The following is a 22,459-nucleotide window of genomic DNA, read 5'->3' on the forward strand; positions in this document are numbered from 1 at the left end:
ATGATATTTTCAATTTAATAATTATTATTATTTATATTAGCTTTCTTAGCATCCACAATTTAAATATATAGTACTACATTTAATTTCAAACTTTAGATATATTTCTATTTAGCTATTTAAAAGCTAAATCTAGATAGCTTGGCTGTTTAAAAGAGATAGGAAGAGAGGATAACATTAGGCATTAATATAAATATCTGGGCTGCAATTAATAAACATTGTAAAATGTAAAAAGCATTCAAATATAACTTTATGGAATTAAATAAAATAAAAAAATCTTGATGGGGGTTAATGTTTACTTAATATGAAAGGGTGAATGTGAGTATTGAACTACAATTGAATTGTAGCATTTTGAATCCGGTACACAATATTGCATGCATATCAAAATAAGGCAGCTTTAGCCTGTTCTGCTTTTAATACTGAGGGAAAATGTTTTGTTTAAAAAAATAAATATAAATTAGTATTAAAGATATCAAATATAATTTATAGACAATAGTAAACCCCGAAACCCACATATCTTGTTTGCTGTTGACATATAGGCTATGTTACATACTGTTAGTTAAGAGTTTTAATGGTGATGACTTCTATCCTCAATAAGATTTCAATAAGTGAATGGAGCACAGGGGTCCAAACAAGGGGGCAACCAATGACAGTGTTGTCATAACAAGGTATACAAAATACCATAATTAATGTCAATACTGTGACAATTAAAGATGATTGTATTAAGCCATAATATGGTCCAAGTGTGTTTTGGCACTGTTGTGTTTCCTCAGCCCCTCCTCTCTATTTTTCCATGGGAACTCAGGTAAGAACCAGTCTCAACATGACAGCTTCACACAGTCACGACACGAATTGTGTTTTGTAAACATGCAAAATATGCACGTTGAAAGGCCATGTATTAGATATGTACGGTCATTACAAATGTTTATAGTCATTTTCAGGGGTTTAAACGTCATACATCGAATATTTCCTTTCGTGAAACCAACAATCTGCTGCAGCCAAAATATGTCCTCGGTGCTTTTCTAGTTGTGAATTATGGCAAATACAATATATAATTAAACGGATGGATATTTTAGCATATATAAGTAAAATGTCTCCGATCCTCGCTGCATTGTTCTATGGGGAGAGAGATGGAAAAACTTCCTCCGTCTCTAAAACCTAAAATCGCCGAGTCCATTTTTGCTCTCGTTTGCTAGGAAGATTTACAGACATTTATTTCCACAAATATTTTTTCTTTTCTTTTTTAAAAAAATTCATGATATTAGGTTAGTCGTCTTGTCGCGTTGCTTCCCGTCAACACTACACACTCTCTTTAATGCGAGAGTCATAAAACTTAATGAATAGGTGCGCCCCCTTGCCGCACCACAGCCGTGTAGCTAGTGTATTCCTACGCACGAATCCTTATTTTACATACTCCCTAAAAATGATCTCACATTTCGGTCGGTCAGCGCGCAGCCATATCCAACACTACTAATTTTTATATCTGTATGTCGTTTTTGGGTATGGAAACCGCTTTTGGTTTCTTTGCGATAAAGATCCGGCGGCACGGGATCTAGTTTTCCGGAAGGCGGCAGGATATGGTATGGGTAGGAGTTTTTATAATGGCTCGCGCACACATGGAGTGACGCCATCTTTCCCAGTGTGCTGCTGCTGCGCGAGCGCGGAGTCCTCGCGCACACATTCACTCTCAGCAGGAGCTGCTGGTCATTCACTCAAAATTTCTCAACGGATTGTCGCCATTATTCGAGTTTAAGTACTGAAACGTGAAAAGGGAATATACAGCTTTTGATACAGGTAAGTGTTCGCCAATAGTGTTCGTGTTGTTGGTTATTGTATGGAATGTTTGGAGGGAATGTCTCTCTGCAGCTGTGGGGAATGAGGAGGAGATCATCAGCCACTGGATAGATTTGCTGCAAAATCACGACCAAATTCCACCTAACGTTAACTTACATTGACTAATATAAACGCGGGTTTGTTCGACTGTTATTCTGTAGGCGTTTTAATGTATCAGAAAATGTGTTTTTGAAGCTCAGAGTAAAGACATTAAGTGTATTTGGTGCTAGCTTGGTTAGCATTTTAGGGCTGGGAAAGTGTTTTGTGGAGACCATGTAAAATCCTCCGACAACTCAACTGGATATTACTCTCCTTTTTACACGAATTATCGAATTATCACAGTAAAATGCAACAACAAAAGTTGGTTTGGTTTGACGGCAATATAAATTCGGTGTTTGTTTAAAGTCGGGGATGTGGTAACGTTAGGTTAAAAGTTAGGCTTTGGTTAACTAATATAAACTAGCTGTCTTTTTGTTGACTTTTCAAGCTCGTGTTTGCGGATTTACTGAACCCGAGATGTTGACTTTTTTGTGACTTCGTCAAATCTGGAGGACAGTAAGTTTTTAGTAACATCTTCAGCTCAAATGCCTGGCCAGCTGTATCACCTTGAGTTATAAACGCTTATGATTTTAGTAAAATCACGCGGTAGTAAACATGACCCATATCCAAGTTTCTCAGTAAGAAACAAACAAAGGCATTTAAAGTGTTTGTCCGTTGAGAGGAAGTCGAGGAGGAGCTTGAGTGAAACCTGACTCTGCTGGAGCTCGTGCTGATGGGGGTGGGGGGGATCATCGGGCTCTGCGGACCCGTACATCACTTCTTCACATTACACCCGTCTGACTCCAGCTTTACTAATGTTCAGTGTGTGAAATTATCGCATTCTTTCCTGCAAAGGCGTGGATTTATATGTATTTATTTAGCGTTAAAGGGTTTATTATTTAGCACAACATATGATACCGTAGCCGCCCCTGAAACCACAACTGGCAGTACATTTGTTAATGATTCACGTGGATTAAAACGAAAACCAAACAAATGTGGCTTTTCCTCCACTTCTGCTAACTTTAGGCAGAATGCATAGCTTCCTTCCTTTAACACAAACATTAGGCATTCATTCTTTTTTGTTTTTTATTCCTGCTTGTTGGAACTAATCCATGTTTTTTCTCCCTATGACACTTTGTGGTGGTTCTGAGAATTCACTTGGAAAAATATTTTTATTGCTTGTTCAATTTACTTAATTAAAATGAGCGAAAGCAACACTATTGCTGAATGTTTTATTAAACGTAATTTAATTGTGTGTAGTCCCCTTAAATATGTAAAATTGAAGGCTACTTAATTTGTGTTGGGACTACATGGCTCATTTTTGGTTGTTGTAACTTAATGCATGGGTAGATTTTTATTTCCCATGCTTTGCATAGCACTGAATTTGGAGAGGAAATGTTGAAGTTTTATTTTATGCACTGAGTTAAGGCAAAGTATTTAATATCAGTTATATTTTAGAGTATCTGTTATTGAAGTTAGTGTGGCAACCAGGTTTGTGTGATTGACTGGTGTTTGTTGCTTCATTCATTGAGCATAGCTGTGCTAATGTCAGTGCAGTGACAAACATCGGTTTAAATCTGTCTGAAATTAAGATTTTGTGTAAACACTTTCCTTAAAAATTGAGAAATATTACAAAATTTTAAGTAGATTTTTACCTGGCGAAAATCGTGCAAAAACATTCAAAAGAAAGCATTAGTCATTTTTACCTGCTTTTTTTTTTTAACCACAGTAAATCGATATTAATATGATCCTATCTAAGTTAATAAAATGCCCGTGATAGTTCTCATACATCTATTCAGCATGGCAGTCATGTGCATTATCAAGCATGCCAGCACTTTTAGAATACTTTAAAGTTTTAGTTTTTCTGATTTGTGTGCAAGTCCTTTTCCTTTATCTGTGGACTAAGTGTTTGTCTGATAGAGACGATGTTCTCCCACTGTTTTCTTTGAGTCTTTATGCCTGAACTCTCCAAATAGAAGTGTCTGGGGTAGTCCTTTAGGTTGTACAGAGAGGCTATAGTGTGTTTTTGACTAAATTCAGAATACATTGAGCCAAGCTGTGTTCATGTGCGCAGGCTCGGGCTGTTACAGCATCTCTCATCACCGTTGACACATTGGGAGCAGATGTGTAGTATAGGATGTTCCTGGGAGCTTGCTTCTTTTGAAATGCTGCACACAATAGGCAGATTTCTGAAATCGAATGCAGGTGTTGAAATCGCTATCTAAGCTGGATGCCCCTGGTCACAGCGGGCACTTGGCTCAAGCCATTTGGGTGGTATTTAAATTCACATGCTGCTTGAATGCCAAGGATTACAAACAAATGCCCCAGTCTTCTCAAGCCTCCTCATGTTTCTTCGGAGAAGCCCATGGTGGAGTGTGGAATGGGCACAGGGTTTGGGAGAACTTTTGCTGTTTGTTTTGCCTTTTTTGGGGGCTGATCTGTACCATATGCCAGATAGATGCAAAGACCAGGTGCGCTGTAATGAATGTATCCTAATGTATTACATTAGTGCATTTTAAATGAACAGTTTTTATTTTTTAAATAATAAATAAATAAACTGCATTCTGGTTTTGGCTTCACACTTATTTCAATGCAAAGTTTCATGTAGACTTGCTTGGGGATGAAGTAACTAATGGCAAAATAACAGAGTTTGGTCCAGGCTATTGTCTTGTGATGCAGACGTTAGCTTTCCTCACGATGCTGACTCTGAAATTCGATGTATGCGAAACATAGATTTGTGTGTCAGGTTCCAAGTCAAATTCAAGCTTTGAGTAATGAGTGCTTATTTGTTGCTCATTGTTAGATCTCTATGCGGACTGTGCATCCCCCCCCCCCCCCCCCACACATTTTTCCGTGTGCAAGTCCACCCATGTTCCACCCAGTAGAGGTACCAAAACATTCAGATTGGTTTCAGATGTGCATGTTGGCCCGGCAGTGAAAAACACACGGTTATTATGGTTGGGATTCTTCATACCCAAGCCAGTCTATCTGTGTATTGTAATAAGAAACTAGTGAAGTTCAGCTAGAGTCAAATTCAGAAGAGCTCACCCAGATGCTGTTCTCTTCGTCACTGTATTATCGCACTGCCCATTCACATGATTGTATAACCCAGCAATTGAGTTCTTTAAAGGGTTGAGTCAGTTTGATCATCTAAATATATCCAGCATGACCTCATCAGTGACACAGACTAACCTGTAGTGGTTTGTTAGGAGTTATTTCCATACATCTCATTTGCTTGTGAGCGAGAGGACTGATTAAGTGTAGCTTGTGTGTGGGATTTCTTGGAGGCTGAGGCTCAGTTGGCACCTCACGTTGCGTGCGAAAGCGAGCTGTAATACCGCAGGGGGGTTAAAGCCTGAATGCTGCTGGGTTTATCTCTCCAATTGACTCCAGATGTTGTGAGCCACAGACCAAGCGACTGGCTGACTGCTGTGAAACTCTCGGCAGCCCCAGGCGGAGTGCCACAGCAGCACTGTTTTACACATCCCCTTATCAAACACGCTTTCCATGCTCTGCATTCAGAATACTGAAAGCTGCCTCCTAGAGGAACTGTCCTCGTTATTGCCGCATACATATAATATGAGCTGACCCTGTCATTTTGACTCGGCTCGACGTGGAGCTGCGCAGGATTGAGATTTTTGTTTTCTTTGGTGTCATTTCCATTTTTCTCGTGGGCCAGGGGTTTGTTTTGGCACCCCTGTGTTGGTCCAGGTGAGATTTCCATTCGTAAAAACTAAAGCATTCACAACACGGCCTGCTTTTGGTTTTATTGTTGAGCTGCGCTACAGTTTGATTGCTATAGTGATGCAAAATAGATACCTAAAATGGTTTAATCATTTTATAAATTAAATAATGAGTTGTATACAAACATTTTATTGATCATTAGCCTGTTTTTATAACAACCTTTTAATTGTTCTATTCCAATTCATTGTTAAAACTGTGGCTGATATAGGCTATTTCTTAAAACATACATTAAAGACATCACTAACAGGTTGAGTAAAAGTCATACTGTTTCTTTCAATTTGTCTTCTAATGTTAATTTGTGATTTGAACTATAGCGATTTGTCTAGAGCTGTGGAATATAATAATTTATACGATGCATCATGATGCTGATATGATTGATTCTGCATCGATGCTTGAAAACAAAATCAATTTTTAAAAATTAAATAGGACTATAATACATATTAATGTGCTGTTTTATCATAAATAAAGTAGGCTACTCTTGTTAGATATTAATAAAAGTTGCATATGTTCTTTGGAAGCAAAGCAGTTGTGTTTGTTTCGGTTTTTACGAAAATGACATGCATGAATGTGAAAAGGTGCAGGACATGCTTGATTTTAAACAGAATTAAGCGCAATAAGCCACAAATATCTCAATGTGTTACAATGTGTTCGCGCTCTAACGGTCAGATGAACAGAATTAATTTAAAATATCTGTCTTGGCAAGTGTTCACGTAAACATTGCCGGTTATGTCTTAAGTTAATCGTAAACAGTTGGGATAAAAATCAAATTTGTAACATTTATATTAGATCCTTGCATGGTCTTAATATAATAAACCTGCAGCTCTCATTAATGTTAATCAAGCTGCAAAAAAAGAGTAGAGAATCACTCGCTGCTCTTGACTAAACTTTAGCAGCTTTAATAAGAATCATTTTATTTGTAACGGGGCTCAAAGCTAAGTTTTTTTTTTCTAGTGGTTCAAATTTTTACTTGCCCTGACAAAATTTTCACTGGCCCCACCATAAAAAAATAAAAAAAATAGTCTACTTATTGTTTTCTTTGTTTTTGACCCATAACCTTAATAAATAAGGTTATAACACTTAAAAACTACTAGCCTAACTCATATAAATTTAAAATGTTGTTAAAAACAATAGCATAAATAAACACAATAGTACAAACATAAATAAAAGTTTTTTTAAGGTAGAGAAATTAAATCAAATGTAAAATAACACTGCATATAATCTTCATTGTATAAATAAAATGATTGATTCTTAATTTACAAAAAAGATCAGTGAGTGATGTTTCGTCACCCGTAGTAGTTTGATTTAACATTAATACAGACAGCAGCAGGAATATTAGGCTGCTGTCACTTTAAGACTTAATGCAAGGATCTAGTATACTGATACTGTACACATGCTTTTTATTTCTCAACTGCTTGCGTTCACTTTAGACATAACAGACTGTTTTCAAGAATACTTGCCAACACAGGCATTTTGACAATTTTGTGGGAATGTCCACAAGAAATGAAAGAGAACTCAATTCATCATTCATCAGTCTGAAAGGCGGCTTTTTGTGCAACTTCTCACACAGTGCATGAAGTCTCTTTCACGTCGCCTTGCACTTGAATATTTAAATTAGCAAGGCTTAAAACTGTGCAAATGATGAACATTCCTGACAATTCAGCACTGGTCCGGTCGGGAAAGTGACGGTTGACTGTCTTGAGCGTCATTTACGCTGACCCTGGGCCATCGGGCAGTCCTTGTTGTCGAGCCCTTCTGTATACAATAAAGTATGAATTATGCATCATTAGTAAACTATGCATTGAGATATAGATATATACTGAGATTATTTATTTATATATATATATTTTTTTTACATTTGATTATTTCTGTATTTCTTCCCTGAATAACACTGTTAAATAATGTAAAAAAAAAAAAAAGAGAGAATTCTTATATTGTATTTGTTCTACTGTTTATTTGCATCTTTGTTCTTATTTTTTATAAAGATAAAAAATATTTATATTGTGATTTAATAAAAGATTAGGAAGAACAGGCGCATCCTGATGCATCGAGAATAGTTTTATACTCGAAACGTTACCCCATTAAAGAGTTCCAAAACCACATTTATTTTGTGAATTTAATTAAATTTAAAAGCTGAGACATGTCTAACATGCTGTAGTTGCTTTACCTGTTGTATCCTTGTTTTGTGCACAGAATAGACAAAATATGCTCATGAAAGTCTGCTGCATCAATATTTTGTTGCCTTAGTGTTCAATCTGTTGTGTTATAACTTAAAGCCCCATTATTTCTGAATAGTTGGTTTATCCATATAATAGACTGTGCAACACCAAACACTTCTGTATTCCAGTCTAGCTTTTCTTTACTTGACCTAATTCAGCTCCTGAACTTTGAGGCTGCTTTCGAGAGCCAAATCCTGACAATAGTGAATGTGTGCGAGACCATAGAGCCAAATGCACAGGAAAGTTGTTTTTCTCTGAATAATTGCCACGTCCTTGCTGCGTCATAAAGCTAAACCTCTTGCGGTGTTGTTCGACGTATACTAACAGCTCTTGAACAAGAACAGCAAAATGTTGATGAGAGCTTGCTGAAACGTTCTTCCGAGTGAGCTTTTCACATGCTGCAACATGTTTGTGTTTTGCAGGAGTTGTTGTACTGAGAGGAACAATATGTTTTGCTAACCAACACAATGGAGAGGCATGGGCAGCCAGTTTCAGTCTCAAGGCTACATGTGAATGTTGGATGTCTTGGAGAGGGGTTGCGTTCTGCCTGCTGACTTGGAGAGGGGTGTTGTACATCTGAATAAAGGAGGTGGGCTCTGGGCTTGTGTTATGGTAATTCAGGAGGAGGCCTCACAAAAGGGAAGGAGACTGGGGCCCCCTGGACTGAGACCCTGAATTCAGTATCGTTTCAGTAGGTGTTAACTGCCGGCGTTGATGGGCAATCAGCAAAGAATGTCATGTGCATATTGACGCTGTTTTGACGGTGGGGTTTCTGGCTGAGCACATTATTGAAGGTCATATAAACCTTTAGCACCTCTTTTGCTAGTGAATGGCTTAGAGGAGGAGATGGAGGTGGATGTTTGGAGTGACACTAATAGTTCAAGCTTTATCATCATGCTTGTGATGGAATGACTTTGTAAAATGCCAAATATGGATTTGTGTATATGTTTTTTTTTGCCAGAAATGTCACTGAGTCCTGATATATTCAAGACTATGTTTAAGCGGAAAATTACATTTTGTTTTGAAATATATAGAAAAAATATATTAATTTCTTTGAACCTCAATATCTGCAGTGATGGCAGGAAATTACACAGCTATAAATTCGAACTTTTTGTCTGATAAAAAAAGATGGCATTTGTTTTCTCAACATTTTAATATAGTCACTATCAACAAAACCTCATTGTTGTCAGCTCGGTAGATAATGTTACCTTGATGTAATTTATATTGTTTTATATACGTCACGTAATAACTTTGTAACAAAGTCTTGACCAAATTTTTTGAAGAATAAATGGAGAAACTGCTACAATAACCCCCAAATTCCTGAATGATCACAAAGACCTTTGATTTCCTGTAGCAGTGTTTATTGTTCATGTCTTTCTGGGGAGTATCGTGAGAGACCTGCAGATAATAAGAGTAGCTGTGTGTGTAGTGCGGCATATCCTGCCTCACTCTTTCATCCCAGCTGCAGTCAGGTTAGGAGACAGAGAGCATTCAGTCCGAACACTGGGGCTTGTGTGTGCTGCATGCTGGACTTCTCTGGAATGTGTTTGACTATATGAGAGAGAGAGAGAGAGAGTTGGCACTGCGAATGTGAAATTAACCATGTTGCTGTGTGTATTTCAGATTAGGAAGCTGTCCTTGGCTGTGAGAGAATCATGGCTACCCAATGTAAGTTCTTCGAACATTTCTGCTTCACAACTTGTTACGCCAAAAATATTTTACTATAGAAACATGTTGAAGAGTTAAAATACTTTTTTGCCTAAATGCTATTTATTAACTCATTGTGTAATGTTTAATGTGCAGCTGACTTGATGGAGCTGGACATGGCCATGGAGCCGGATCGCAAGGCTGCGGTCAGCCATTGGCAGCAGCAGTCTTACCTGGACTCAGGTATCCACTCTGGCGCCACAACCACTGCCCCGTCCCTGAGCGGCAAGGGCAACCCAGAGGATGAAGATGTGGACAATCAGGTGCTATATGAGTGGGAGCAGGGCTTTAACCAGTCCTTCAACCAGGACCAGGTAGCAGGTATGTGTTGATTCTATTGTCTCATGTTTTAGTTTTTAGAAATATCTGAGAAATGATGGAAAGAATGTTTAAAAAAAAAGGGTTTAATTTACAAAGTAAAAAAAATCCCTTGAATGTTGGAATGGAAAATGCACAATTCACTTATTTAAACTATGAACTGCACTCACAAGGGTTATTGTAAGACATGGCACTGAGACAATTGCTTATTGTACTGGCTTGTTTGTATCTTTTGAATGTGGAATTAACAATCACTCGATTATATTCATAGACATAATAGATCTTTGAAGTCATTTTGATTAACTGTGCACAAGTCAGTTGCTTAATATAGTACTTTGCTTCTCTGTAGACATTGATGGTCAGTACGCCATGACCAGAGCCCAGAGAGTCCGGGCGGCCATGTTCCCAGAGACTCTAGATGAGGGCATGCAGATACCTTCCACACAGTTCGACACTGCTCACCCCACCAACGTCCAGCGCCTGGCCGAGCCCTCACAGATGCTCAAACACGCCGTGGTCAACCTCATCAACTACCAGGACGATGCAGAGCTGGCCACCCGCGCCATTCCAGAGCTCACCAAACTACTGAATGATGAGGATCAGGTTGGAAGCCAGATAGATTGTCAAAAACAGCCAGTGCTATGACACTGTGAGTGCGCTAATGGCTTGTTTTTTCTTTTTCCATCAGGTGGTGGTTAATAAGGCAGCTGTTATGGTGCATCAGCTCTCTAAGAAGGAGGCCTCTCGTCACGCCATCATGCGATCCCCACAGATGGTGTCAGCCATTGTGAGGACCATGCAGAACACTAGTGATGTAGAAACGGCCCGCTGCACCTCCGGCACCCTACACAACCTTTCCCACCACAGAGAAGGCCTGCTCGCCATCTTCAAATCGGGAGGCATCCCTGCCCTCGTCAAAATGCTTGGGTTGGTTCTTCATGTCCTAATTTTAAGCAGACATATATCAACCACAGTGTGGATGTATATCCTATGAATCTTTTGAATCTGGGAAGTTGTAGTGTGTTGGAGTTCAAAGACCAGCTGGCTGAGTCATACTGAGACCTGCTCTGGTTGCTTAAGCTTGAATCCCATTATTTATCTGTAGTTTGGTGCTAATTAATTTTGCTCTGGTCTCTTCAGCTCCCCGGTGGACTCTGTACTGTTTTATGCCATTACAACTCTACACAACCTGCTACTGCATCAGGAAGGAGCCAAGATGGCCGTCCGTCTGGCCGGAGGCCTGCAGAAAATGGTGGCCTTGTTAAACAAAACAAATGTGAAATTCCTCGCCATCACGACAGACTGCCTTCAGATTCTGGCATATGGAAATCAGGAAAGCAAAGTAAGCAGCAAAAACTTCTCAAAGCTAGGCACATCACAGCAGGGTGCTTGGCCAACTTCACTTGTTTACGGAGTGGTTTTTTCTCTTACATCGCTCGTCATTCTAGCACTGCAACAAAATTCCTCTGCTATTTTTAGATTTGAACTGTTCTTTATTTGCACCTTGATGTTGGCCGCCTTGGCACTCAATGTCTGACTACATTATAGGGCCACACAATTTGGGAAAAAATGCTCCAGGTTTGCTGTGCTTGTTTGTTGGGCTGCACAATTTGCTCAATTACAGTACTAAAATTTATGGCTGTCTTCATTTTTTTTTTTTTTCAAGCATTAAACCATTGAGCTTTTAGGTTACACTTTTAAGGTGGCATTGTTACAATGAAATTATATATTTAAGTACTGAGTAATATTAAGCAACTACATGCACTTACTATAAGGTTAGGGTAGGATTAGGATTTGGTTGAGGGTTAGTTGCATGTAATTATGCATAATTTATTATTACTATGGCAAGTACATGTAACATATGTAACAAGGACACTGTAAAATAGTGTTACCAGCTTTTATTTAGGTGGAAAACCGCTTGTTGACAGCCTGTTTCTCATTGCAAGTTGAAAAGATGGTTGTCACATGTTGTGTTCCCAAATGCACATTACAAGCGACTCAAACTCAGAGCACATGCAGAACGGAGTTTGTGAGGTGCAGCTTTTACTTTGAACCGAGCCGTTCTGGGACACTGAAAACACTAGATCATGAGGTTGCATGTAAATGAGCACATTGCCGCACTTCCCTCTGAAACATGCAGCACATATTTAATTATATCACAGTTACGGGTTTTTGATTAATCGTGCAGCGCTACTATATTACTTGTAGTACTTTATTTCTGTTCTGGTGATTTTTCCTGTTTTTGTGCATCTTTGGTCATTTATTAACAAAGTTACACTTGTTTGAGCTGTGCAGGATGGACTGTAAAATGTTAACACTCATTCAATTTGCTTTTCTTTTCAGCTTATCATTCTGGCCAGCGGAGGCCCACAGGCTCTGGTCAACATCATGAGGACCTACACCTATGAGAAACTATTGTGGACCACCAGTCGAGTGCTCAAAGTGCTGTCTGTGTGCTCCAGTAACAAACCTGCCATCGTTGAGGCCGGTGAGACCATTTGTCTTCAGTTCGGTCCAGTATATTATGGCGGAAGGTTGAGGATTTCGGATGGTTTGAATAAGCTTTGTGTCTGTTTTCAGGTGGCATGCAAGCACTCGGCCTCCACCTCACAGACCCCAGTCAGCGACTGGTACAGAACTGCTTGTGGACACTGAGGAATCTTTCAGATGCCGCCACCAAACAGGTAGCGATCCGTCTCTGTCTCTCTCCCTCAGCTCTTTTACGCTGTCTTCTGTTCTTCCTACATGAGCCCTCTCTTTCTGTCTCCCCATTGTTTCCATGGAGAAGACGTCTTTAGCAGAAGTAGATGTGCAGGTAACAGTCATTCCTGCCTTTGTCTGTGATGGGGGTTGGGGGCTGTAGCCAGCTCTGACCCCACACAGTTAGGACATCAAATTGTAAAAGAACAGTGTCGATGGAGCATGAACGGATGCTACATTTGGTTGTAATGCCTGCGCTATGTGTACATTTCACCCAGCTGTTGTTGTGACGTCAGATTTCTTGAATTATCAAAACATTTCTGGAATGATTTTGTGTATTTAACCGTTTACCCACTCATGGTAGGCTTACAACCTCATGTAACGTGTTGTAAAATGTTACGAATGGCTGTGGCTGGTCGTGTGCGGGACTAAACAAATCGTGGACTGAGTTTGTCATGGATGCAAATTCTGGGTTGAAGAAAGATATGCATCTCAACTCTGGATCCTTCTGATCTACAGGAGGGCATGGAGGGGCTCTTGGGCACCCTGGTCCAGTTGCTCGGTTCAGATGACATCAATGTGGTGACGTGTGCTGCTGGAATCCTGTCCAACCTCACCTGCAACAACTACAAGAACAAGATGATGGTGTGCCAAGTGGGTGGCATCGAGGCCCTCGTGCGCACTGTTCTTCGAGCCGGGGACAGAGAGGACATCACGGAGCCGGCTATCTGTGCTCTCCGCCACCTTACATCCAGACACCAGGATGCAGAGATGGCCCAGAATGCAGTGCGGCTACACTATGGGCTGCCTGTGGTGGTCAAATTACTCCACCCTCCCTCACATTGGCCTCTCATTAAGGTATGTAAGTGACTTGAGGTCATCACTCCTGTCTTTTAGTGGCTTTCATTGTGCCTGAACTGGAGTGAAGAGATTTTTTTAATTTATTTTAACACTGAACACTCCCTGTATTCTCTCCCAGGCCACCGTCGGGCTGATCCGTAACCTGGCACTGTGCCCTGCCAACCACTCCCCGCTCAGAGAGCAGGGTGCCATTCCCCGCCTGGTGCAGCTTCTGGTCAGGGCCCATCAGGACACTCAGAGACGCACCTCCATGGGTGGAACACAGCAGCAGTTTGTGGTGAGTCACGGTCACATGATCAGCATGAATTGTGTAATGTCATTGTTCTGAAATGAAACCTTTCAGACCAATTTATGTTGTAATCCATTTATACATAAGCGTAGAAGTTAAAGTACACGCTTGGAATATTTCTCGCAGAAGGACATGGTGAGTGAGGTTCATGTGTGTTGTGTTTCAGGAGGGTGTGCGGATGGAGGAGATTGTGGAGGGCTGCACTGGAGCACTGCACATTCTAGCCAGAGACATTCACAACAGAATTGTCATCAGAGGACTCAACACTATTCCACTCTTTGTTCAGGTCAGTCGCTGAGAGCTCACTCTGTCTGTCGTCTTGTCGTTTGTTCTGTCTGTTGTTTTACTTTCTACTGATCTACCTATCGTTGGTCGATCTTTCTGCCTTTTCCATCATATCTGTATTGTTCTGCCGTTCTATTGACTTTAACTGTTTTATTCGTTCACTCATTTATTTTATCATTGTCATTCAATCTACAGCATGTTCATTCTATGTCTATTGATCTATTGCTCTTTCGTTTGTTTGCTCATTTGTTCAGTCTATCAATCTATCGTTCTGCCTAGTGCTTGTTCTATCGATCATTCGCACATTCATTCTACCTCTATTATTCTATTGTTTTATCAAACTATCACTCCATGTATGGTTCTGTTTTAGTGAATTAAGAACATTTTGGGTGACCCTCGTTTCCTGCCAATAAGTTATACTTCCATCTCCTGAACCAGTTTCTGACGCGTGTCTGTCTGTGCAGTTGCTGTATTCTCCTATCGAGAACATCCAGCGTGTGGCTGCAGGCGTGCTGTGCGAGCTGGCTCAGGATAAGGAGGCGGCCGAGGCCATCGAGGCAGAAGGAGCCACCGCTCCCCTCACAGAGCTCCTCCACTCCAGAAACGAGGGCGTTGGTGAGTGCGCCCGCATACAGAATAATGCAGAAACGCATCAAATAAATATAAGTGTCACTGCCAACTGTCTCAAGATAAAGTTTGCAGAAACAAGTTAAACTTCCACAGAATAAAAAGAGGAGCTAGTGTGAATACGAAACGCTATGCAGATTTGTTTTCCCAGCTCTGCACTGCTTTCCACTGGAGGCAGTGGCTGAGGTGAGAAGGGCTGGCTCGAATGTTTTCTCGGTCACACTAACGTTGCTATCTCTCGCCCACAGCCACGTACGCTGCTGCAGTTCTGTTCCGCATGTCTGAGGATAAGCCCCAGGACTACAAGAAACGACTGTCTGTGGAGCTCACCAGCTCTCTGTTCAGAACTGAGCCCATGACCTGGAACGAGGTAAGGGGGCTCATCTCTGCTAAATCCTGCAATCAACGCTGGCACAGAGCCCTGCTGGAGATTAAGCCTATCAATTCCCAGTGCGTTACAGGATCTGTTATGACAGATGTGGGTGTTATATTTGTGAATTTACTGGGCAGGTGATTCTAACGAAGCATTATTGTTTTCATGAGCCTCAAGCACTTTGAAAGCATTTGTGGAACTGATTCAGTCCTGATATATGCAGAATTAGAGGCTGAAGTGACTTTCTCTCATGGATCCTGTTTGTTGCGTGTCTGTTTGCAGACTGGAGATCTAGGGCTGGACATCGGTGCACAGGGAGAGCCTCTAGGCTACAGACAGGACGGTAGGTTCATCATTCTCAGAAATGAGATCAGCTCTCAGCATCTGGGTGTGATACGCACTAATCCACTGCTTCATCAGCCTTCACCCACCAAACCTAGAGCCCAACACACCTGGCACTTTCCATGAAGAGGGTACTAAATGGGGCCTGGGGGAAAAAAAGGGACACCTCACAATATGAGACGTGAGGCATAACGTTAGAAACGGGCAGCCTCAGTCACTATTCACTTTCATTACTTTATTTAGGCTAACATTTTCTTTTGTGGTTTATGGAAGAAAGTCATTCATGTAAGTTTGGAATAACTCTAGGCTGACTAAATTGAAAAAGAAATGTGATTTCAACAAATGATCAGTAATAAAAATACTACACTGACTTAAATTCAGCTTTCAGAATTGACAGTACAATTTGATCAGATACAATTGGATTGGATTGAGGCAGGGCAAGATAAAATAAGCAAACATCTAATAGTCCTCGAAGCTCTGTGTGTACAGTATTCATGGAGAATGCCAGTTTCCAGTTGAGTCTGGTCTTGTGGGTCTGAGGTTGTGCTATTGTAAGCTGCCCGTTTAATATGCTTCATCTAACGTACGTGTGTGTGTGCTCCCTCCCTCCACTTCCCATCCACTTCCCATCCACTTCCCACCCACTCCCCTCGTCCTCCAGACCCAAGCTACCGCTCCTTCCATTCCGGAGGTTACGGGCAGGACGCCATGGGCATGGATCCCATGATGGAGCACGAGATGGGCGGGCACCACCCCGGCCCAGATTACCCCGTAGACGGCCTTCCCGACCTCGGCCACGCCCAGGACCTGATCGACGGCCTCCCGCCGGGCGACAGCAATCAGCTGGCCTGGTTCGATACCGATCTGTAAATACAATGACTTTTTAGGTGAGGCACCAAGGCGGCCGATCGTGTTTGATCTGTGCTGTGACCGCACTGTGTGTGGCTGGAGTAAAGCACGCCGGTAGCAGAACTAATCTGAGCTGCGTCTGAATTGATTACAGTCCTGTATGTGTGCGTTTAATGGGATTCTAATCTGTTTGTCCCCTCTTTTCTCTCTGCTGCAGCTGTGTCGTCTGATCTGAATGAACCTGCATTGTGATTTTGGCCTGTAGAGTTGCTGAGCGGGCTCAAGAGAGTGGGCTAGTTTCTCTGAAAGTGCCTGACACACTAATACAAGCTGAGTTTCCTATGGGAACACATGGAAGTAAAACTTTTTGTTCTGGTCTTAGTCGGTCAGAATTTGGTGTGATTGACAGAAGAAAAGCCCAAAAAGCAAATCCTAAGATGGAATTGTCAACCTTAGCCTTGCCTGTACTTTTTATTACTTTTTATTTTTCAAAGGATATTTCAGTCTGTAATGGTACTTATCTAGCTTGCTTTATGATACTCGTCTTTTATTTTGCAGAACTTTGTATTCCTTTCGACTGTCTTTCTCTCTCTCATAGTGTTGAGTTATAGTGGTAATGATCCATCCAAGATTTTATCGAGTTTATGGTGTAGAACACTAATTAATCAGTTCAATTGTATTCTTATCAAATGTAACATTGTGTAGCTTTTGTATAAAACCAAGAATTGGAGAAGTCCAAATATCAGTTCTCTTGCTTTAATGAAATCGCAAATGTTCCAAAGGGTTTGTAATCAGTTGGGGCCAGTTTCTTTTTTTCTTTCTTTTCTTTTTTTTTTTCTTGTCTTGATCTATTTTTTGATGGTAGCTTAGAAAGGTTTTGAAAAGAACCCCTAATTATTGTAGCCTGCAATTGTTGGTTGGAGACTTGGTTATGACCTGGCTAAACAATAAAATGGACTAAATTTAATTTTGTGAACATTTTTATTTTTGTAAAATTTCTGGAATATTCTAAATTTAAAGAGTTACATTTCATTGTAGAAATACATAGTAAACTTTACAAACCACTCTCACAAGTGTTCAGTAGTCTATTGCGAAATGTACAAGTCTGCAGGTTTTTCACACGTAGCTTACAAAATAAGTGCAAATATATACATGCATTAAATAGCTGGAGAGAAACTCTGTTCTGTGGATCTCAATTCTGCCTGGGACCCGATGGACTTCAGAATCTCTGCAGCCACTGATTCCACCGTCATGTCTGACTGAGACCTGGAAAAGAGAAACAAGTGATTGCAATATCCCACACATGCAAACTCAACTAAAAAAAGTGTTAATTTCTTTAATGCAGTTGTCCAAACAGGTCAGTCAAAGTGTGAGAAATCCATTCACATTCAGCAAGTGTACAATACAAGATTCAAGCTCATTGCTTTAAGTCAGCAACCAGAAGCTCCAGAGAGCAGCGTCTGTCCATCAGTCACTTATCTGGTGAGCACAAGCGTGACAATGAGAAGCAGGGGCAAAAGCACACTCATCCATGTGATGATTTTTTTGTGTGGATATTGCAAAAAAATAACCTGTTGCTGTGACAATCTTCTAGTGTGCATTTGGCTTTATAGACTTACTATGAGCTGAAGGACATCGTGAAGAACTACATCTTATGATTGGGAGTTGATATACTTATCCCTAATATATATATTAGGTTTTGTACCAGAATTGAACTGGTTTATTCATGGTACATAAATGCATTAGGCATGTAGTGCATTAGTTTATAGTCAAAAGTTATTCACAATGGTTGTTTACTTCATGAATATGATAATTAGAGAGCAGTGCCAAATGCAGACCTGCTTAAATAAGATAACAGCGCTGTCCACATGTATTATTGATGTAGACACTGGGAATTTCACCCTAAATGAATTACTAATTTAAAAACGTTCACTTTTCTTCAAATTAAAACTGAGATGATGTAACCTGGACCTGAGCTAATTCAATTATTTTAAATACCACTACTGAGCGTAAATTATTTAAAAGTCAGGTAGGTATTTTTCTGAGTTGTATTCATCATTGTTTGCCTCAGAATACCTTAAAGGGACAGTTCACCCAAAAATAAACAGTTCACCCTGTCATTTTTGCTCTCCCTCAAGTTGTTCCAAACCTGTATAACTTCCCTTTTTCTGTTGAACACAAAGGAAGATATTTTATAAAATGTTGGTAACCAGACAGTTGATGGCAGCCATTGAAATAAATAAATAAATAAAAATACTATGGAAGTCAATGGCTACTGTCAACTGTCTGGTTACCAATAGTCTTTGAAATATCTTTCTTTGTGTTCAACAGAAGAAATAAACTAATACAGGTTTGGAACAACTTAAGTAAATGACAAAATTTAAATGTTCTGGTGAAATGTCCCTTTAATAAGAATATGACAGTTCTGGTGAAACTAATAAAGGTCTAGCGTTGCACATAACAGTCTAGTACACATGAAACCCACTCACAAGCCCTTTTACCAATATAATGTTCAGAAAAGCTTAATGCACATATTTTCGAGAGACACGAGCATTTCAGTTGGAAATTGCCTGGATCATGAAGTGGGTGTTTTGCATTAGAAAGGGAGCCAGATCTGAATGAGAGTTTGCAATATACTGTGGAGATCAACACTTTGTCCCAGAAACCAGGCCCTATATTTCTCTGAGCCTCTACCTGCTGCTTGTTACATTTTGATTAAAGATTACAAAGCGTATAACATGCAATGATGAATCAAGCACAAGACCAACAGTGTCTCTACTTTAAAGGCTCTGCAACTGTTTCCATCCACCAATTTTTATGAGCATTTTGTGATATCGCATAAAAAAAAATCGTTGTATGGAAACGCCAAAATGTGCATAAAAAACTTGTGCACTCAATTGAGTCAAACTTTTTATGAACTTTTTATTTAGTTTATGAACACGTGCACATAAACTACAATGGAAACACATTTACTAAATAAATTCCTTAATACGAACCGAAAAAAAGTCATGTGACTCTGTGATGGGACGACATAACTGGACCAACCGGCGGGCCGATCTCGTTGCACAGCATCTGAAATGTTGTTCTGAAATGCCTGAACAAAGTCTGTCGACAAACTGGTTCATTATAATGTCCCCCTAGAACTGTCTTACACGACTGTTCCCAAACAGCAGCATCCACCTCCGAACGCAAGATAACTTCATTGCGTTTCGTAATTTATTATATACAGAATTATTATATACAGTGGATTCTCCTACTGCAGAAACTTTCATTTTTCTTAGTGATATTTAGCGGCAGTTTATCAGGAAGTGACTATTTAGTTCTCTTCGGCTCACTGGATGGAAACGGTGCTTTATTCTCAAATGTTTTATGCGATATTCCAATTTTGCGCACAAGTTAAGTTTGCAACTTTGGATGGAAAGTAACATAGCTACTGTAACTAAAGCACTTCATTTAACACTAACACATTAAAGGAATATTCCTGGTTCAACACAAAGGGTTAGTTCACCCAGTAATGAAACATCTGGCATCATTTACACACCCTCATGTTGTAATGTTGACTTTCGTTCATCTTCAAAACACAAATGAAGATATTTTTTGAATGAAACCTAAGATGTTTCAGTCCCTCCATTGAAAGTCCACTCAACCAAAATGTTCATGCTTCAAAAAGTAAAGACATAAAAGAAATCCATATGAATCAAGCTGTTTAATCCAAGTCTTCTGAAGAGACACAATCAGATTACATGAGCAACAGATTTAATTTAGGCTTTTATTCACATTGACAAACGCACATTCAAAGCACATTAAATATGATAAACACAAGCTCAAGCGTACTTGCTGGAATGGATGAACTTTCAATGGGCGGACAGAAATCTCTCAGATTTCAGAAATTCATTTGTGTTTAACGAAAAAAAGTTAAGTAAATGATGAAAGAATGTGCATTTTTGGGTGAACTAATCCTTTAAGGTCTATCTATCATAATGTTGATTACCAATTTTTAATTTTATAAGCAGCATTAATTGCATTAATTCTTTTAAAACCACAACTGTCTAAGCTGTAAAGTACATTTTATAAATGCTTCATTCATTCGTTCACAAATTTTTATGGTTGTTTTAAGGTTTAAGGTTTATCAAAAAAAAAAAAAAAAAAAAGGATATACCTACTGGAAAATTTAGCAAGTAATTTTATTTACACGAAAATCATGTTAACATGTCTTCTGGCTGTATTATTTTAACATTTACGGAATGACACCGTTCACTTCCATTGTAAGTATGTTTCAGTTTTGACATTATCTAGGGCAGGGATAGGCAACTGTCCTGCAGAGTTTAGCTTCAGCCCTGATTAAAAACTCACCTGCCTGTATCTATCTAGTAATCCTGAAAACATTGATTGCCTTGTTCAGGTGTGTTTAATTAGGGTTGGAGCTAAACTCTGCAGGACAGTGGCCCTCCAGGACCGGAGTTGCCTATCCCTGATCTAGGGCAGGGTTCACCAATCTCGGTTCTGGAGGGCCACTGTCCTGCAGAGTTTAGCTCCAACCAGCTCCAACACACCTGTTTGACAGTTTCTAGTATGCCTAGTGAGACCTTGATTAGCTGGTTCAGGTGTGTTTAATTGGGGTTGGAGCTAAACTCTGCAGGACAGCGGCCCTCCAGGACCGAGATTGGTGAACCCTGATCTAGGGTATGCATAATGTTCATCATTACCATAGTACGCATACTGTACGCAGATTTTTCTAACCGCGCATACACTGTACTCTCAGCTTGCAAATACAGCCTACATTTTTTTGCGCTAATTAGTTTGTCTACAAGCGGAACAATTTTTTTTTTTTATGCTCATAACTTCTGGAGAGTATAATTTTTTTAAATAAAAAATACCTTGCAGGTCCTTCAAAATTCTAAAACATTCTGGCTTATGAAATTTAAGGTAAAAGCGCTGTTGCACGTTCTACAGGTTGGCGCTTTAAGAACATTTCAAAATGAATAACATCTGTATACCAAGTGATTGCTTATGATCTACTGCTGATGAATTATGACAATGTTTACTTTAAGGTGTTTATATTGTGTGATGGATTTTTTAATGAATAAAAAAGTAAACTGTATATCAAAACTAATCATAATTCTAACATCTAACCTTACTTCTCCTTTAGGCCTAACATTCACTTGAACAAAACGTACTCTGAAGATTGTGTCGAAACCAGTGGAAAACTCTGAAATGCTGGCTAGACAATATCAAAAATATAACAGTCTAGAATAGTCTCATGACATATTGAGTAATCAACTGAACTTCTAACCTTTTCCATTTTTTAAGTGGATTTGAGATCTAAATTTGCTTCTACCTAGTAACAGAAGAGTTTGCATATGAAGAACCAATCAAATTGTAGAGAAATTATGTAATGTATCATGTTTTGTCATGCTCCTATTCTATAAAAACTGTTGTATTCTTTTTGCTGGTGGGATTCTCTCTGAAATTTGTCTGAGATCCTCCGGCCGTGATTAAAGCATATTCGAAGGCATTGTCTGAAGTCTGTTGGTTATTATTGCTGCGCAGGAAGTTAGTTAGTGGAACAACTTACAGGTTAGACACTAAAGACCTTATTCCCGAGTGATGGTGTCGAAAGGGGGCGAGACGTCGTTCGACTCTTTGTGAGACTCTTAGGCGGGGTTAGATTGCGGTCAGGTAACTATAATTCTTAGGCATTTTATTTATGCGGTAAGAATAGCTACGCTTAGGCGTCAACCTGCACGTTCAGGTGAACTCAACTGAGTATAATATTTTCAGGTGTCAAGGACACTCTATTCAACCTAAGTTAGGCGCGTAGGGGAAAAATCTAGCACAATTGTTATTTGCAGTATATGGCTGTAAGAGTGCATATTTTACCTCTGTGTTTTTGATTGAGCAGTAAAGCATAAACATTTCAAAAGAGTACTGGCATACAGTTGCAATCAAAATGTGAATAACCCCCTTGACCTGCAAGACATTTTGCTGCTGAGAACAACATTTTCTGACAACAAAATCAGTAAACTATTATAGAACTTTTATGAATACATGTTTGAGTGATTATAAGAACGTTAAGTTGATGAAAAAAAATTAAATAAAAAAATCAAACTGCCTCTAAACATTCATGTAAAAAATTATTCAACCCCCAAAAGTCAACCTCAAATAAACGCATAGAGTAAGTGCTTAGAAGCTTCTGTCTCCTCTCTACTGCAATCTTGGCCCATTCTTCACTTGAAAAAGCTTCCAGATCACTGATAATCTCTGGTTTTCACGTAACCA

The 22,459-nt window shown here is 39.7% G+C and overlaps 2 protein-coding genes across 5 annotated transcripts in view; one reads left to right on the forward strand and one right to left on the reverse strand.

Annotated features, from left to right (window-relative positions):
- Window positions 1-1,605: 1,605 nt before the first annotated feature.
- On the forward strand, window positions 1,606-17,147 carry ctnnb1 (catenin (cadherin-associated protein), beta 1). Of its 2 annotated transcripts, XM_084088585.1 has the most exons (17): window positions 1,606-1,791; window positions 9,453-9,497; window positions 9,633-9,857; window positions 10,204-10,457; window positions 10,543-10,781; window positions 10,995-11,196; window positions 12,198-12,342; window positions 12,435-12,538; window positions 12,643-12,669; window positions 13,074-13,412; window positions 13,534-13,692; window positions 13,871-13,990; window positions 14,454-14,604; window positions 14,865-14,986; window positions 15,272-15,332; window positions 15,993-16,218; window positions 16,398-17,147. In XM_084088585.1, the coding sequence occupies exons 2-16, from the start codon at window positions 9,485-9,487 to the stop codon at window positions 16,199-16,201; spliced, it is 2,370 nt and encodes a 789-aa protein (XP_083944711.1). In that variant the 5' UTR covers window positions 1,606-1,791; window positions 9,453-9,484; the 3' UTR covers window positions 16,202-16,218; window positions 16,398-17,147. The 2 variants fall into 2 exon arrangements, with proteins under 2 accessions (XP_083944711.1, XP_083944712.1); XM_084088586.1 differs by lacking the exon at window positions 12,643-12,669.
- Window positions 16,396-22,459, reverse strand: part of ulk4 (unc-51 like kinase 4) — a 230,948-nt gene continuing 224,884 nt past the window's right edge. For all 3 annotated transcript variants that reach the window (XM_084088579.1, XM_084088580.1, XM_084088578.1), the window contains exon 37: window positions 16,396-17,446. In XM_084088579.1, coding sequence (XP_083944705.1) covers window positions 17,338-17,446 — 109 coding nt within the window. In that variant the 3' untranslated portion in view covers window positions 16,396-17,337. The remainder of the gene's footprint in view (window positions 17,447-22,459) is intronic.

Source organism: Abramis brama (assembly GCF_963993115.1).
Source record: "Abramis brama genome assembly, chromosome: 17".
NCBI lineage: Eukaryota > Metazoa > Chordata > Actinopteri > Cypriniformes > Leuciscidae > Abramis > Abramis brama.